Source organism: Paecilomyces variotii (genome assembly GCF_004022145.1).
Source record: "Paecilomyces variotii strain CBS 101075 chromosome Unknown C8Q69scaffold_4, whole genome shotgun sequence".
Classification (NCBI taxonomy): domain Eukaryota; kingdom Fungi; phylum Ascomycota; class Eurotiomycetes; order Eurotiales; family Thermoascaceae; genus Paecilomyces; species Paecilomyces variotii.
The window spans coordinates 1,718,656-1,735,090 of record NW_021167143.1 but is presented as its reverse complement, the minus strand read 5'-3'; the positions used below and the strand labels follow the sequence as shown (position 1 = coordinate 1,735,090).

The 16,435-nt window shown below is 46.9% G+C and overlaps 6 protein-coding genes across 6 annotated transcripts; 4 read left to right on the top strand and 2 right to left on the bottom strand.

The window, feature by feature from the left end:
* Positions 1–1,467: 1,467 nt before the first annotated feature.
* C8Q69DRAFT_246091 (hypothetical protein) lies at positions 1,468–2,593 on the bottom strand. Its single transcript, XM_028626547.1, has 4 exons — positions 2,183–2,593; positions 1,992–2,110; positions 1,721–1,930; positions 1,468–1,662 (listed from the first exon to the last, which is right to left on the bottom strand). Exons 1-4 carry the CDS (start codon positions 2,325–2,327, stop codon positions 1,618–1,620), a joined length of 519 nt encoding a protein of 172 aa, XP_028486101.1. The 5' UTR covers positions 2,328–2,593; the 3' UTR covers positions 1,468–1,617.
* A 296-nt stretch (positions 2,594–2,889) lies between these two features.
* Positions 2,890–5,759, top strand: C8Q69DRAFT_465340 (Zn(II)2Cys6 transcription factor). The gene is made up of 7 exons (XM_028630483.1): positions 2,890–3,371; positions 3,444–3,550; positions 3,611–3,946; positions 4,000–4,440; positions 4,489–4,748; positions 4,800–5,324; positions 5,382–5,759. The coding sequence occupies exons 1-7, from the start codon at positions 3,321–3,323 to the stop codon at positions 5,573–5,575; spliced, it is 1,914 nt and encodes a 637-aa protein (XP_028486100.1). The 5' UTR covers positions 2,890–3,320; the 3' UTR covers positions 5,576–5,759.
* Positions 5,760–7,886: 2,127 nt separating this feature from the next.
* Positions 7,887–10,792, top strand: C8Q69DRAFT_246057 (OPT oligopeptide transporter protein-domain-containing protein). The gene is made up of 2 exons (XM_028626546.1): positions 7,887–9,903; positions 9,956–10,792. Exons 1-2 carry the CDS (start codon positions 8,205–8,207, stop codon positions 10,618–10,620), a joined length of 2,364 nt encoding a protein of 787 aa, XP_028486099.1. The 5' UTR covers positions 7,887–8,204; the 3' UTR covers positions 10,621–10,792.
* A 612-nt stretch (positions 10,793–11,404) lies between these two features.
* C8Q69DRAFT_401530 (N-terminal fungal transcription regulatory domain-containing protein) lies at positions 11,405–13,100 on the top strand (the record flags this gene model as incomplete). Its single annotated transcript, XM_028627933.1, has 4 exons — positions 11,405–11,500; positions 11,533–12,114; positions 12,168–12,317; positions 12,369–13,100. 4 exons carry the CDS (start codon positions 11,405–11,407, stop codon positions 13,098–13,100), a joined length of 1,560 nt encoding a protein of 519 aa, XP_028486098.1.
* A 646-nt stretch (positions 13,101–13,746) lies between these two features.
* On the bottom strand, positions 13,747–14,407 carry C8Q69DRAFT_506641 (hypothetical protein; the record flags this gene model as incomplete). Its single annotated transcript, XM_028632824.1, has 2 exons — positions 13,747–13,940; positions 14,023–14,407. 2 exons carry the CDS (start codon positions 14,405–14,407, stop codon positions 13,747–13,749), a joined length of 579 nt encoding a protein of 192 aa, XP_028486097.1.
* Positions 14,408–15,201: 794 nt separating this feature from the next.
* On the top strand, positions 15,202–16,358 carry C8Q69DRAFT_465322 (hypothetical protein). The gene is made up of 3 exons (XM_028630482.1): positions 15,202–15,396; positions 15,490–15,739; positions 15,810–16,358. Exons 1-3 carry the CDS (start codon positions 15,334–15,336, stop codon positions 16,244–16,246), a joined length of 750 nt encoding a protein of 249 aa, XP_028486096.1. The 5' UTR covers positions 15,202–15,333; the 3' UTR covers positions 16,247–16,358.
* Positions 16,359–16,435: the final 77 nt, after the last annotated feature.

The window sequence follows — 16,435 nt, the reverse complement described above, 5'->3', positions numbered from 1 at the left end:
GGCCCCCAAAATCTGACAATTATTATTAACTAGCTAGCTATCAATCTGATTCTCCACTCGATTATTGTTATTAACCTACAAGAAGATGGGGAAGGGAGGGGGGATTCGACCCTGAACTAACTATCTAGGACGATTTGTCATTGTCTGGTGGGGGAGAGTGATGATAACTAGGTACCTAGGTAGGTAACTAACTAGTTAACGCATTGAGATCTTTTGGTTAATCGCGCGCACTGGCCATGAGAATTGCGATTCGAAATTGAGCATCAGCGCTAAGTATCGCATTCATTATTCCAAATCATATCCCTGCCATCATTATTGTCTGACGTTGCGTTGCGATGCGATACGATGCGATGCACTTTGCCAAAAAGTCTACGCCTAGAAGGCCAAACCAGACCCCGTTATTATTCCACCCTTTTGGATGGTGAATTCTGAGAAAAATAGGCAATTGACCACACCACTATTATTGACCGCGGCTCACCCCACGACAGAAAGCAATCTTTGGAACCATTGAAACTCGCTCAGAGAATACCCTTTTTTTTATTGGGGTGTGTTATCCTAAGCCCAATGCGAAATGACGCGTGTGGCTGAGATTCCTTCCCCCTTGCTGGCAGATCCTCTCAGTAGCTTTGGAGGGGGGGACTGGGGTTGCTGCCGGAGAAGCTGACCGACATATCTCAAGAAGAGTAACTAGATAAAATAATGATAACCAACAAACTCTCTAGATACATATCCAGTGGAGAACCAAGCTGTCGGGACCTACGGAAGGTTAATCTTCTTTGCAGATCATGATTCCAAATCATTGCATATCCCCTAACCCCGCCGAAGTTTATTTGCTCAGGACTACTTAACTAGTGGTTCAGAATTCGGTCTAGATGGTTAGATACCTAGGTAGATAGATAGGACACATCGCACGCTTAGCTGGATGTCCGTGCAGCGAAGGCGCTATACAGTATAGTACTGCATTATACAGTATAATAATAATAATAACAATAATAATTCATATTTCACAACTTACCATAGTCTCGCCCGGTCCCGGTCTATGGAACCTGAGAGATCACGCTCCACCTCTATCGCCCTACAATGTGGGGAGTCGATCGAGTCTTGCTGTTTAGTTCTTTTTTATTGAGATGCTGTCGGTCTACCGGATGTGCTACAAGGCTACCTAGGTAGTTAATTGCAACACGTCTCTACTGGGAAGAACTAGTATACGGATTTACCTGGGTAGGTAGCTTCAGATTTTCCTGTCCAGGAGATGAATGTTGGAGCTAGCGATTGCTAGTTTTGAGGGATGTTAGAGCATGCAGGAAAACGCGCGTAATGATCTATTATATCGCTATTCGTGGTGGCTTGTTTAGCAAATTATAGAACATTATAGAACTTTGGTATGTCGATGCAGACGCTGCGTGAAGACGATCTGTTATATAATCATCCTGATCTTAGAATAGAACCTACGAGATCACTAGAATTGATACAGTGCCTATCTCACATCCTTGAGCCTAGTAAAAGGGCTTTTCGCTATTCAAATGTATAGTCTGTAGAGCAGTATTCACATAGAAGGTTAGATAGTAACCTAGTCTCCGTCTGGACCAGTCAATGCATTTCTTCTCTCTTTTGTATTCAGTCTCCGCAGTGTTTGACATGCTCAATTTTATCTGCAGCACTCTTTATTGCATCGGAGTCTTAGTCAGGAACATATATATCATTAGTGACCCAGACTTACCTGCATCAGAGCTGCATAACTTCCTCTAGGGACTTGCCCACCCCATAGCCTCGACTCAGCACTTTGCGCTTCACTGGCCTCATCCTTCGTGATATATACAGCACCAGGGTCCATGACTGGTGGCAGTCCCAGGGCTTCATTTCTATCGGCTATGGAGCGAACCTGAGCAGACACCGAGCCTGGTCCAGGCGGTGCATTAAACGCGCGAGCCTAGCAGGGTTAATCAGCTCCATTAATCCACGTATATGTTGCTACATCTTGAAGATTCTACCTCTGTAGATTGGATTTCTTTCGCATCCAACTGTGTGATGTGACTTTGCGGCTTCCTCGATAACTCATCAAGTTTCGTATCGAAGTTCATCTGCCGAGAAGCTAAACTATGGGCCGTAGCTGCCAGAAATCAGGACATTGGATAATTAACACAGGTATATCTCGATGAGATAAAGAGGACGATAATATTACCTGCTGGTCCACCCTTAACAGGTCCGGTACCTGTAAGTTCGCTCTCGGCTTGCGCGATCACAGACACATCTTCCGGTGTTATACGCTGGCCGGCTGCTGCGGCACGCTTAAGATCACCTACTGATGGCAGTTCGTAACCACTCATGGTATGATAACTCGATTATGGACATATTCTGATTAATTAAAAAAAACTATGGCGGTTGAGGCTTAGGTATTGATAAAAAGTCCCTTCATGCTTCGGTGATGTCAGTATGAAACCGAAGTGTCGTATTTGTAACCGTTCGCGCAACAAATAGATTGTCTGGAGTATATCGCCTTCGAGTCTGCTAGGCAGGATTGTGATTGTGCAGAACATGAGTTCCACAAATGATATTGCTTCGCCTGTGACATCATTAAGCCACCGAAGATCGGTCAGACGCCACTATTGAAACTGTGGCTATTATCAGCTGGGCAGAACGTCCGACCAAGAGGTAGACTGTTAGAATTATTCTTATCTCGTGTTTTCATATAAACGATAAGCTTCCATACTACCGTTCTCTCGGGATGTTGGTGATGAAGTTGATGTCCAGTATATGTATTACGTTCAAGTACGTCTTTATGGGTTGCAACGTAGACTTCATTGAGCAAGGTTCTAGACCGTGGAATAGACTTACTTTCAGAGCCCCCAGAAATATATTCTCAATACATTTCTATGAGCGCAATAAGACTACACTGTACCTGTGGATAATGTGCTCTTGACAGTGCTGGGCCAGGGCAGGATAATCCGACGCTCTCTTTGTCTTGCTTAGCAGCTATGAGATACACGAAAAATATTGAGATATATGTATCAGTGACTTCACAACAGGTTGAGTTATCCTGTCGCAAGCAAGCATGAAACTCAAGGAACATTGATGGTGTCCTTGTGGACCGGGTACTGGCGGAGTTAAAGCATGCGTTACTTAACTCCGTCTAGCGTGGCTCGAGCTGTCAAGGCATGCCATCCGAGGATAAGTCAAGGCAAGCTCGTCGAACCAGCCGCATCGAGCTTGTGAGAAAGATGCATCTAAGATAATCTGGCGCTGATTATCTTTGCATCGCGGAGTTAATTCCGAGCTGCTCTCCATGTCTGCTCAGAGCTGGGAAGAGACACGAAGATAGAATGCCTTCGAAAAGAGGAAAAAAGGCCTGCACTGAGTGTAGGCAGCAAAAGGTCTGCGACTGGAAATTTAATGAGCCTCATTTCATCAATTTTAGTTCAGTCAGAGCTGAGACCTGAGAGCAGGCAAAATGCGATGCGTTTCTGAATCCGGGTCAGCCATGTTCGCGTTGTCAGAAAGTCAAGGCGCGATGTATCATTTCCGACCCCTTCAAGAGGGAGCATAAAAGAAAGTATGTGTAAAACACCGGATGCTGATACAATTTCCAGTGCTAATATAATATTCGGAAAAGACGACTCTCAGAGCTCGAACAGGAGACGGACGAACTCCGACGTAAGCTGAGAACTTCGGAGGCGCGCAGCAGCATTTCTTCGCCTATCGCAATGTTGACTGCCGCAGCTCAGATGGAAAATGTTATAGGCAGTGGAGAGAATCAATCTGCGCTTCCTTCGTCACAGGACTCATTGGGATATAGTCAACCAGCAATTACACAGCCCGCTTTATTTCCTCCGTCGATGCCACTGTCTGTTGACAGCGTATCAGGAAGTCGAGGATCTGATAGAACCCTTCCCAGAACCATCAATGGTATCAAGCTGACGAGTGATGAGATTGATGACATATTTCAATTGTATGTTGGTACCTTTGTGTCTTCTAAGTTTTCGATCCAGTTAACACCAGCAGATTCTTTCAAGACTATGCGCAATGGCTGCCGATCCTTGATCCCAAGACAAGCCCAAATACGTATTACTCCAAGTCGCCATTCCTTTTTTGGTCCATCATAAGAGCAGCGAGTCGAAGCTACTCCAAAAACCCTACTTTGCTGAATGCGCTCTCGCGCAGTATTATGGAGATGGGTTTCCTATCTCTGATCTCCACATCGTCGGCAATGTATACGATCAAAGGCTTGCTTATCCTATTGTACTGGCCATTTCCTAGGGAGAACGACGCGATAGACCCTGCTTTCCCCTTAAGTGGCATGCTACTGCACCTCGCTATGCAGAACGGCCTTCATATCCCCATGTCGAGTCACGAGTTTTCGAGAGTGAGAATCGCTGCTCCATCTGAGGCTGACCTGACCAAGAGATCGGAATTATGGGCACAGTGTGTGATAGTATATCAACGGTGGGTCTCAGAACCTCGACTAAAGCATGCTTAGCTGATGGCAGATAGCACTTGTCTCTCAAAAGGCCAGTCTCCTCGGTCGCTTTCCGACCTAACACCCGAACCGATTCAGAGCCATGTGCTGTTTCAGCGTATATCACCTTCTTTGGCCCTCGAGCTAAGGTGCCAAGAAACCATCGTGCGGTGCTGTAACGCTGTTCTTGAGAACGGTGTGCGAGCTTTGTCCCCGGATCAGGAGCGGGCCTTGGACATTATTTTGCGCATGTTCGATACCCAGGTGAAGGAGCTGGAGTTGCAATCTTCGTCAGGTGTGTATGTGAATGAGTATTGAAAGATCCACTCGAGCTGATAACGTCTAGATACGGATAGATTTCATATCTTAATATGCCGTCTCCACATCCAGTCGTTCCATTTGTTCAAGAACAACCTTTCCGACGATTTCATTGCTACGCTAGTTGCAATCTCCTGTACTGTGTTAGAGAAGATAGGGGATCTAGGGAACAAACCAGGGCTTTTGGCTGCCAGTCCTCTCCACATCGTTTCGGCCGCTGGAATCGCAGCATGCTTACTATTGAGGATATTGAAGACCTCAGTTTCTGGAAACATGGACATCGAAAGAGCGAAATCGGCGATTTTCCTCGGGATCAACATTATGAAGCAGATTTCCGCGGGCGGGAACGAAACTGCAGGGAAATTCGTGCTAATACTGAATCAACTCTGGAACAGTTCGAAGGCCTTCAGAAAGTCAGAGGGCAGTGAGTATTCAGGTCTAAGAATCAGGAGTCGTCTAAGCATGAGCGTTACAATTGATGCGTTCTGGCGGTGGCGTGATGAATTTGACACGCAACATAGAACTCTTTTACTTTCCCAAGAATCAACTGAGGGTGAGGCCTATAACTGGACCACCAAGTCAAAAAGATGGCTAATGTTGATAAAAGCAGGTCAGCATAACACCCATGAGAACTCTGGCGCCACTAGCCACGACAATCCAGCCATCCCTTCAGAAAGCCAGGAGGCTTTTTTCTTAGACGACCAGTTTCTTTCGGATTTCGAGTGGGCACTCGGTGATAATCGTCTCTTTCCTCCTACAGAACCATGTGGTCCTATATGGTCATCGACCACGAGCGGTTTATGATTTTTTTTTTTTTTTTTTTTTGACAAAGGTTGTCACTGGAAGGAAAATGTACACTTTCTTATTGAATATATGTAGTGATCGATAGTAGCAATGTCTGATGGTCTGTATATAGCTGTAATATCTCATTTCTGTATGTTAATCAGTCATGATATAATCACATGCAAAGCATATGGAAGCAAGAACATTTTACGTCCAACATTATGAGTTTTCACTGTACGGGAAGGAATCCTATAGACCTTTCTTTTATCAACTGAGACTACGAATGTGCGACAGGAAAGTCTAAGAGAGTCAATACGTCGATTATCGTATTCATCTTGAACACAGTCACTGGTACCCATTGTGTATTTTATCATTTTGCGCAATTTCATTTTGACCTCTTTCCTTGAACCCTTCTTTATACATTGCTAGTGATACTAAAACTGTAAAGGGCCTCTAGACCTAACACCACTCGCTTGTAAAGCCTAAATAGAGTAAGAGGAATTCAGGCTATAATGAAACCAATAAGAAAACTGGCAGTGAATGTTCTAGAATCTGTACGTACAGACAGATAAGATAAGTGTCACAACTTCCTAAATAGGTCGCAGCGGTTAGCTAGAAACCACTACGGCGACTGCATATCGCATTCACAACACCTTCCAGACTGTCTGAGAAATGGATATTGAGAGATGTCCCACTTGGTACATACTTCTCCAGTGTTTTTAAATCTACCATATTTTAGCCATGTTGCTGAAATGATGACATGAGAATCGAAGGTGCTTAACCTGGACGATGAAGTCCCACTTCCGTGAGGTCGTGATAAAGCCTCCGATTACCAGGCGCATGCGTGAACGAGGGAATCGAACATTATCTTCCACCTTCAGATTAGAGAATAGACAAGCTAGTCACGCCCTCCGAGCTTATCTCCACCAGCCCTCAGCATGCGATCTGATTTTTGAGGTGGAGATTACCTAGCCATGTGGCATCACGACTATCATCGCTTACGATGCTGACAGGCTTCCAGAACCTCAGAAGATCCTTGGCGCAGGACATAGAGCACACGCTGGAGGGTTACATTCTTGCATTCTGCGATCTAAACCGAGCGTTGCCACAACTTGATCACGAGGCATGACCAGCCTGAAGGTGGCGCTCGCGAATGCAAGCGCGGACTGAGGCACAGACGTGGTGTAGTACGATAGCAGGATTGTTCTTCTAAGAGGACTGGGAAGATTGTAGGTTCAAGCCCGGTTGGTAGTAGAGCTGCCACTTGCGGGATAGAATTCAGCCTGGTGCGTCCAATTGACTTTCCTTTCCCCGCTGATATCGAGGTAGCTAGGTTATCTACTACGGGGATCAAGAGGCTTGTGCGCCAAGTTAACTTACAGAGTAATAACTAATTATCATTATCAGTTTAACTGAGTTTGTTAACATCCGACAACTTATCAAGAACAAGCCTTTTTGCCCCTTGTGTCAGACGGATGAGGCCCTAAGACGCTGAAGCTTGGCCGTTTTAGGCAACTCGTTTGGATAACCTTGTCACACCCCACATAGGTTATTATTATTATCATCATCTTCTTCTTCTTCTCTCCGGAAAAACAACCGCCGCCTTCTCCCCTACATCGACTGGGACCTCAAGCGACACTAGTTAACACAGGCGAGGTTGTTGTTTCTACCCCGCATGGAGGAAGACAAGTAATACGGATACTCGAGTGGCTGTCCGCCGCTATCAGAAGCTCAGGGGAGGGGACAGGTTACCGCTCGGACATGGCCGTTACAACATTCCAATCCAAGGAGAAGATGATAATTGGACAGATCTTACCACCGACTCTCCTCGCGAACTTTACGCTGGTCCAGATAAGAGACTCCTTACCAGGCGACACAACCCCCAGTGCATATGGTATGTACCATACCGGAGAGTCGAAAAAATGTGTCGAATATTCCATCCCTGGGAACACTCTGGTTCGCCATTATTATGGGATCACAGGGGGCTTTGCGACGATGATTCGAAAGAACTAACTAACTACCGTTATCATATGCACTCGAGATAGCCTACTGCCGCTATCAGGGAGCGTTTGCTCTAAGACCGACCACTGGTTTGCCTCTTCCGTCTCCACTCTCTGATCGTTTCTAGATCAGTGATAACGCCTTTTGGGGGGGAAGAGACAGGCCGCGAGACGCAACAGAAAACGCAACAGAGGACACGCGAGCAATCCAGCCAATTCGAAGGATCAGAAAGCCAGTTCTACACCCGCAATATCACCCATCCATGATTCTATCCATCTAGTTGCCCACTTCGTTCGTGTACGTTACATCTGCGTGTGCCCAATCAAGCGCCACAAACACGAATCTACTCTAGGGCTCGGACATGGCAGCGGTGTCTGTGACCATCCTGGCAAAGCGCGTTTGAGCCAGCCCAGTATCTGGGTTCCCACAGGAGCTCTGATAAGAGTCGGAGGACCGGCGGGTGGACTATCTCATGGCGAAACAAGCGCCATTGCGCGCAGTGTTATATACTGCCAACACCGTCTCCCGGGTCTCTATCCTGACCAGGTCAACCTTTTTTCGCCCTCTCCCTTGTTCTTCTTGAGACCACGGTGATCCCGTTGACTGTTCCCGCGCCGCCAGCGGCTGGCGATTTCGATCAGCTCCCACCATGGAGGAGAAAGCTACCGAACCGACGGTGGCAGTGGCCACAGGCATTGCCGATGAGGCAGCTCCTGAAGTCCACCTCAAAAACCTCAAGAAGCAACATGCCTGGGATCCCAATCTTCCGGACGACATTGTCGACGAGATTGACCAGGCTCTTGACACCTCAGACAAGGGTGCGCAAGTGCAAGTTGCCGACGAGTTGCTAGAGAACTCTCCCTATCCGGAAGTCAGGGCGGCTGTTCCTAACTACGATGAGGGTGGCCACTCGAATACGATTCGCGCGTGGGTGATTGGTCTGTTGTTCGCCACGATCGGGTCTGCTTTGAACATGCTCTTTTCAATGCGCCAGCCGTACATTGTCATTCCCTCATATGTTGCGCAGGTAGTTGCGTATCCAGTCGGCTTGGCGTGGGCAAACTGGATGCCTGCAGTCGAGTTCAAGTTCTTCGGCATACCCTGCAACCTAAACCCCGGACCGTTCACCAAGAAGGAGCACGCAGTCATTGTTATCATGGCGAATGCAACATTCGGAGGTGGTGCCGCATACGCTACCGATGTGCTTCTGGCACAGCGGGCTTTCTACGGCGAGAATTTCGGCTGGGCCTTCGAAATCTTTATGTGTATATCAACTCAAATGCTCGGATTTGGGTTTGCGGGTTTCTTTCACCGGTTCCTGGTGACTCCTGCGGCTCTAATCTGGCCATCGACACTGATCAATTGCAGTTTGTTTACTGCTCTCCACGATCACAGCAGGCCGGATCCGAGGAAGGTTGCAGGATGGACTGTTGGCAAATACAGGTTGTTCCTGTACGTCATGTGTGGCTCCTTCATCTGGTATTTCTTCCCGGGATACATTGCTCCCTTCCTGAGCGTGTTCGCATGGGTTACATGGATAAAACCCCAGAATGTAGTCATCAACCAGCTCTTCGGTGGCTGGACAGGTCTTTCCCTGATCCCCATGACGTTTGACTGGACCCAGATCTCTGGGTTCAACTTCAGCCCCCTGATCGCTCCGTGGCACGCGATTGCCAACACTCTCATTGGCATGGTCGTATTCTACTGGATCACCACTGCTGGTATCCACTACTCAGGCCTCTTCTATGGAAAGCATCTTCCAATGAGCGACTCCAATAGCTACGACAACACTGGCGCAACTTACGACGTGAGCAGAATCCTGAATGCGAACAACGAGTTTGACTTGCAAAAATACCAGTCCTATTCGCCTCTTTTCCTCACAACCACGTTTTCTCTATGTTACGGCCTCTCATTTGCCACAATCATCGCTGTTATCATTCACACAGGCCTGTTTCATGGATCTGAATTGTGGATTAGGTTTAGGAACTTCGGTACTGAAGAGGAAGACGTTCACGGGCGCCTGATGGCCAGGTTCAAGACCGTGCCATTCTGGTGGTACGCGGCAATCACTCTTATCATGATCGGAATGGCCTTGGGTGTCGTTCTTGGTTACCCGACACACTTGTCTTGGTGGGCGTTTTTCGTTTCATTGATTATTGCCTGTGTTTGGTTCGTTCCTTGTGGCCTGATCCAGGGGGCAACCAATATCCAGATTGGATTGAACGTCCTTACAGAATTCATCGTTGGTTATATGCAACCCGGCAAGCCTATGGCTATGATGCTTTTCAAGACCTACGGCTATATGACCATGTATCAAGGTGTCTTCTTCTGTCAGGACATGAAACTAGGTATGTGACCTCTCATGATCACGACGATATCCAGTCAGCTAATGGAAACAAGGCCACTACATGAAAATTCCTCCTCGTGTGACTTTCGCGGCCCAAATGGTTAGTTGCTTGTGGTCATCTGTTGTCCAAATCGGCGTGATGAACTGGGCTCTCGGCGCGATCAAAGATGTCTGTTCATCCGACCAGAAAAACCGTTACACGTGCCCCAATGGACGAGTGTTCTTCAACGCTTCGATTATTTGGGGCGCTATCGGACCCGCGCGTATATTCTCGCCTGGAAGTATCTACTCGCCGCTCCTGTATTTCTTCATCGCCGGTGCTATCTTCCCTGTTCTCATCTATCTTGGTGCCCGGGCTTTCCCCAGAAGCAAGATTCGATACTTGAACGCTCCCATTATTTTCGGAGGCGCAGGGCTGATCCCCCCTGCGACACCGCTCAACTATCTGAGCTGGGGAATTGTTGGCTATATCTTCAACTCTTATATTCGCAACAAGTGGAGAGGTTGGTGGATGTACTACAATTACATCGTGTCAGCCGGCCTGGATGTCGGTCTCATGCTTTGCACGATTTTGATCTTCTGTGCTCTTCAGCTTACCAACACAAGCTTCCCATCGTGGTGGGGAACTAATATCGCTGAGAACACCATGGACGCGCTGGACACTGCTGTCCAAGAGCCCGTTCCTCCTGGGGCCACCTTTGGACCGTCCTCTTGGTAGGGAACTGAAGTGAATATGGAATATCGGTACTGTGTGCAATAGGGAATTGCACACTACTCCTGTGTTAGTAGTATGACTATATAAGACTAAATTTTCATGTTACGAATTTCCCATAATGACTTGATTCGGGCTACATGGTCCCAGACCTACTCCTAGTATTCTTGTTAGCTGGCGAGTTAATACACTATAGAAGAATGCCGTCCTTCAGGTTCAGCTCTCCGAGAAGAATAAAACACGATGGAGAGAACTGCACTGGCATTGAATCATGGATAACATTGCAACCTCTAATCCCAGTGTGTAATTGGATGGATGTTTGCTTAGCGGCTAACCCCATTATTCTAGCTGCGTCGTACACAACCAGTCGTTTTGCCTTGTCTCGATGTCCATAACTGAAACCCGTACACGAGAAGTGGCTAAGTAGGCTGAGATAAGTACAGCAGGTCACAGCGACCAGCAACACAACTATCTAGATACCCCGCTTTCCGGGTCTCGCACCTCAGGATCTGTATCAACTAGTCAAAGATTTCCTTCTCATTATTGTGGAGGAGATCCAAGGCCTTGGCGATCCCGCACCGCGCCGGCTTAAGGGGAGAAGACGACAATAATAGCCTAGAAAGCTTGCAGGAACCTCTGGGCACTGTTAATTCGACCAAGTCTGGTCGCTATATTCACTGTCGACCACTAAATTCAATTCATTCACAGGCTTGTTCTTATAATACAGTCCTTGCTGTATCTTTCCCATTGGAAGGGGATTTCCATTTGCCGTGAGCAGTGTCACGCCGTCATGCCCAACACTGGTAAACCCAGCCAAGGCTGCCAACTGTGTCGCCAGCGCCGTGTCAAGGTTCAATCTGCTTTTGCTAGCTTGCCCATGCCCGTTGTAGACCAATATTTGCTGACCTCCATTGCTAGTGTGATCTTCAGCGACCAGAATGTCAGAGATGCATCAAGTATGGCGTTGCATGTCCGGGATATCGCGACCAGCAGGAGCTTATGTTCCGGAATGCCAACGCTGCAACCATTGAGAAGCGGAAGAATAGATCCATGCAGGCCGCTCATCACGCATCATCAAGTTCTGACCCCTCGGACCAATTGACCGTTCATGATGTTAAAATGGCTACGGCTGTTACTGCTGTGGCCCAGCCAGCACACGTCAGGACCATCTACGAGCACTGGAGTCTCTACTCAGTGCCTATTGTCCTCGACATCTGTCCTGCGCTTGAGCTCCTCGCAGACATGTATCATGATACTTTGTCCCAGAATCACTTATCAGATAGCCCCCTTGTGTGGGTATCTCACCTCTTTTCGCGCACGTATACCGCCAATCTGCGTCACCCAGTTTCATGTCGTCGGGGTTCCGAACTGGAGACCCAACGAGAACTCAGTAATTATCTGACGAAGACACTCCGTGCGGTTCGTCATGCTCTGCAAACTCGCGAAGGCGTGCTCAGAGATGACATTCTCCTCACTGTCTGGATGCTCACGAATTATGAGGTGAGATAATTCCTACTGACCTGGTTCGGCACTGAGCAAGGTAATATAAATAGATAATGGTCGGTTCTCTGCGACGGGAGCAAGCTCAGAGTCCATGGCATCTTCACTCTCGCGGTCTTTACAGTATCTTGAAGGCCAGAGGGACAACGCCTCTGTATACTGCACGTGGACGAGCAGTGTTTTGGTTAGCCTTTATCACGGTAGTATGTCTTCATTCTCTCTATTTCACTGGAAAGATATTGATCAAATGTCAGCAAATCGGTGCCCTCTCCCTAAACTCCGAGTGTCCCCCCGAATCAGAAGAATGGCTCGGCGTCATTAAAAGTGTTACGGACACAAGCAAAAGCTACATTTACCATGTTTCCCTCTTCATCGTTAGGACCTGTGCAGTCGCCAGCAAAATCCTGAAAATCCTTAATTCCCACGACTTTTCGGCTGCATCGCGTGACTACAACCGTTTGGTGGCAGAGTTTACGACTGCCGAGCAAAACTATGATGCATTCCTCATGGCCAACCCCATTCCTGCCTCCCTTGCCCCTCCTGTACTGAATTTCCAACGATCAGGTGTGATCAAAGGCCATCGTTTCCTACATCTTCTTGCCAATTTTCTCACCCATGACCCGGCCCAACGATTCTCTCTGCCCAACCTCGAGGCACAACGAAACTATTCTGTGCGAAAAATACGAGTTGCGGCACAGGATATCCTTAATAGTGTGCCTGTCTGTATCAACCATTTTAGTCGAAATGGAGAACAGTCGCCGAAACTAGTTTCTGATGCCCTCAGGCTCATATGGCCACTGACAACAATTTGTATCTTCAAACCGACACTACCAGCGCAAAAGAAAGAAGCGGCGAGAATACTGGATTTTATCGGCAAAGAAATCGGCGTACGACAGGCGTTTGACAGAGACCCTGCGCCGAGGTATCTCCCAGAAGAAGCGACAAGCTCGCTTCTTCTCACGGAATCAGAGAGCACCGAGCTGTGAAGCAATCCGACCGAAACTTGATGATAACTTGTAGGGGCCAACAAAGAGCCCCAGCGATGGACGTAGTGACAGAACCCATACTCTGGGTTTCTCGTCGAGAAATCATGACTCAGATGCAAGGTATGTCTTAGATCCACCGGCCACCTACTTACCGGATTCATTAATACCCCTCCTTCGTTTTTCTTTTTGGAATTTTCTTCCCCTCTTTGCTGCCAGACGGGAAATACATAGATAGATAATTGATGCTATCCTGGATATTTCGATAGAGCATAGAGTAGTTACGTCTTCAAATTCTAGTGCTATTTCCAGTCTCACATGTTCTATGATACAATTTAACTGACATTAACAGACTAGCGAGGGAGACACTGCGTCGACAGGGCATTTCAGAAGCAAACTAACTTTTCTGCGCAACTTCTCTTCTTCTTCGAACATCCTATAATTCAAAAGCAAAAAGAGCTATTGGAACGCAATGTTTCCCCTGTGATATTGGTGATCTTAACCGATCTCCAAGTGGAGATAATAGAATAAGTGAACATATATACTATTTCAACCACGGTGAGCAGTCCCTATCCCTCAATACACAGATGCTCCAAATATGGCGACCCAACAGCAGCTAACTTGTCATCGATCGCCGGGTAGGATAGTCTCAAGAACGACAATTCAAGCCCACAGGACCCTCCACCAAAGTATTCCGCTGGTCGGTATAAGTGTAATCAGGAGATTCATTCTCCCTGAGAGCTCTCTCGACCAGTGCGGAGTCGAAATAGGATCGTACTTCGGCGATTTCGCCACGGGTATTCCAGCGTGTGACCCATGCGAATCTGTTATCATATTTGAGGCCTATACATCATGACACCGGTTGTCAGCGACCTCTTGTTCTTTCTCCTTGTCCCTCCTCGATATCATGGCAGTGGTAACTCACCATTCCTGCAAACGCCCGTTCCATACACCTCTTGCACACTCCATTCACTGTTACCACCAATCACGTTGAGCAGTTTCGTGGAAGGCGCAGGCGAGGTCCGCAATACATTGCCCAGTCTTAGTAGGATATTATCGGCGAAGATAGTGACATTGTGATACTGGCCCGCAAGCGGATGAGTGCCCATCATCGTCCAGGTGAAATTTGGTGCGAGGTGAGAGAAGAAGCCAGGGTAATCTCCTTCGGTGAAGCTGGTAAAGATCTTGGTTATTTCAGCTTTGTCGGGGTATCTGCAGCTTGCGGAACCAGTTGGCGCTGCTGGCACTGCAGCGAGTGTCGACACAGATGCGATCAAAAGCACAAGAATTGTGTAGATGGGAGAACGCATTGTGGCCAGAGAATCAATATCAGGAGTGAAAATCTGAACTGTAGATCGATGACGAAAGTGAAAAGATCGTTGGACTTCCTTGACCTGGTTGTTGGCAGGATTCCGTGTCCTATAAATATTCGACCAGATTCAACATACACATCATACATGGTCCAGCCAAAACACTACATATGCACTATAAATATTTTTGAATACGAGAAAAGGTGGCTATACGGATACTAGTTGCTTGCCTGATGGATTTTCGTTGCGTTATTATTGTATAGAAGCGGTGATTGAGCTTGTTTCCCCTTCGGGAAACCCATTCGAAGCTCAACTTTACCCGATTCGGCAACCCATTCGAGCTGGATGCATATCCTTTCTTGCTCTGCTGTCCAACCTCGACCTTTTCCCTGGTTGGCCAAATATAGGCTCAGCCACACCACACAATGGAAGTTAAAATGATGTTAAAATAAACCCGTGCGAAAGAGTTTCCAGCAAAACATGCCAGCTGCTTGTGTTTTTTTAGCGTTGACGCCTGATAAGCTGAACATGCCTACTTTCGATTCGCTCACGGTGGTTGATCAATACTGCATGCGAGCACAGCAAAGTCAAAACTATCCCATATACCTTGAAGCTTGAAATACTTCTAGGACGTGTCAATGTTTCATATCACCAATCAGCTCTACTGTTTTCTAATTTTTCCGCCCCTATCCGTGCATATCATCAAGCGGTTGAGCGGGTTGCTTTTCAGGCGTGCCATGCTTAGCTTTTTAGGGGCGGTCAATGCTCGCTCTGTATTCAACAGTTAGGTAGGTAGGTAGTTAGCTTTTATTGTATTATCATTAATATCCTATCTTAGTCACTTCCTCTCAGATATCTTCCAGTTTTTGGCCCTATACTTCTTTATATCTCTTTGGGTGCAAAACGAATTCCAGGAAGAAAACAAAATGACTTCGTCTACGCTTGGCCCTTTGAGTCTGATCCCGACTCCCAGTAAGGGCGCTGATATAGTGAGTTTTTGTTTATGCATCTTCATTAGAGTCGCAATTTACTAAAGTATCAATTGCACTGAAACTGACATTTATTTTGAATTTCAATAATAGAATGACCCATTCGTCGAGTTCGCGTCTCATATGGCGCTTGTTCACAACATTATTCTCCGCGGCTACAATAGCATATACCTCCAAGCTCTCCACGTGAAACCCGCCGATGTACATGATTTCCTGCGTTACTCTCACGCATGGTATGAGTTCGTGATAGGCCATCATGATAGCGACGAGCGCGTCTTATTCCCTGGAATTGAAGAAGCTACTGGCGCCAAGGGGATTATGGATACGGATATCCAAGAGCATGGTAAGTTCGTTCGGAATCCATACTCCTTTATCTATTATCTATCGGCTAAAAACAAACTATAAACTACAAGCTGCTTTTCACGACGGGTTGGAAAATCTCAAAACATACATCGATACCTGTCTGGCTACACCATCCAAATACAGCGGCGTTGAACTTATCAAAGTTCTGGGTTCTTTTGGTGCAGCGTTGCATAGCCATTTGCTCCACAAACCAGCGAACCTTCTTGCACTTTCCAAATTCAGCTTTGACATGAAGGCTCTTGGCGACCATACGACGCAGTATGGTTTGCAGAGATATTCAACAACAGATGTCTTGCCCGTTTTATGGTACAACCTCGACACGAAGTTCGAGGATGGGAAATGGGACAGTTTCCCACCGCTGCCTGCTCCGGTGAAATGGTATATGGTCAATGTACTGGGGTGGTGGAGGGGTAATTGGTGGCGATTTGCTAGCTGTAGTGCTGGCTTGGTAGAGAAGGAATTGCTGTGCTTGAGACAGGATTATTGACGTGTAATAAATGCAGTTGTGGGTTTATGGACGTGTAAGCGGGGGAACAACGATATTGTTTGCTAGATATTTTATGATTAGACCGAATAATGCAATATTAATCTACCTGAAGATCAAACTATTCGACAACATATGGTTTCTATATTAACAATATTGAGTGAAGCCAATGATATTAGAAATATCCTACTT

Coding starts and splice junctions, on each gene's coding strand:
- C8Q69DRAFT_465340 (XM_028630483.1), top strand. CDS start 3,321: ATGCCTTCGAAAAGAGGAAAAAAGGCCTGCACTGAGTGTAGGCAGCAA. Junction 4,749..4,799: donor GGAGTTGCAATCTTCGTCAG/GTGTGTATGTGA, acceptor GATAACGTCTAG/ATACGGATAGATTTCATATC. Junction 5,325..5,381: donor TTCCCAAGAATCAACTGAGG/GTGAGGCCTATA, acceptor TGATAAAAGCAG/GTCAGCATAACACCCATGAG.
- C8Q69DRAFT_246091 (XM_028626547.1), bottom strand. CDS start 2,327: ATGAGTGGTTACGAACTGCCATCAGTAGGTGATCTTAAGCGTGCCGCA. Junction 2,111..2,182: donor TGTTAAGGGTGGACCAGCAG/GTAATATTATCG, acceptor GATTTCTGGCAG/CTACGGCCCATAGTTTAGCT. Junction 1,931..1,991: donor AAGAAATCCAATCTACAGAG/GTAGAATCTTCA, acceptor TAACCCTGCTAG/GCTCGCGCGTTTAATGCACC.
- C8Q69DRAFT_465322 (XM_028630482.1), top strand. CDS start 15,334: ATGACTTCGTCTACGCTTGGCCCTTTGAGTCTGATCCCGACTCCCAGT. Junction 15,397..15,489: donor CCAGTAAGGGCGCTGATATA/GTGAGTTTTTGT, acceptor TTTCAATAATAG/AATGACCCATTCGTCGAGTT. Junction 15,740..15,809: donor TACGGATATCCAAGAGCATG/GTAAGTTCGTTC, acceptor ATAAACTACAAG/CTGCTTTTCACGACGGGTTG.
- C8Q69DRAFT_246057 (XM_028626546.1), top strand. CDS start 8,205: ATGGAGGAGAAAGCTACCGAACCGACGGTGGCAGTGGCCACAGGCATT. Junction 9,904..9,955: donor CTGTCAGGACATGAAACTAG/GTATGTGACCTC, acceptor AATGGAAACAAG/GCCACTACATGAAAATTCCT.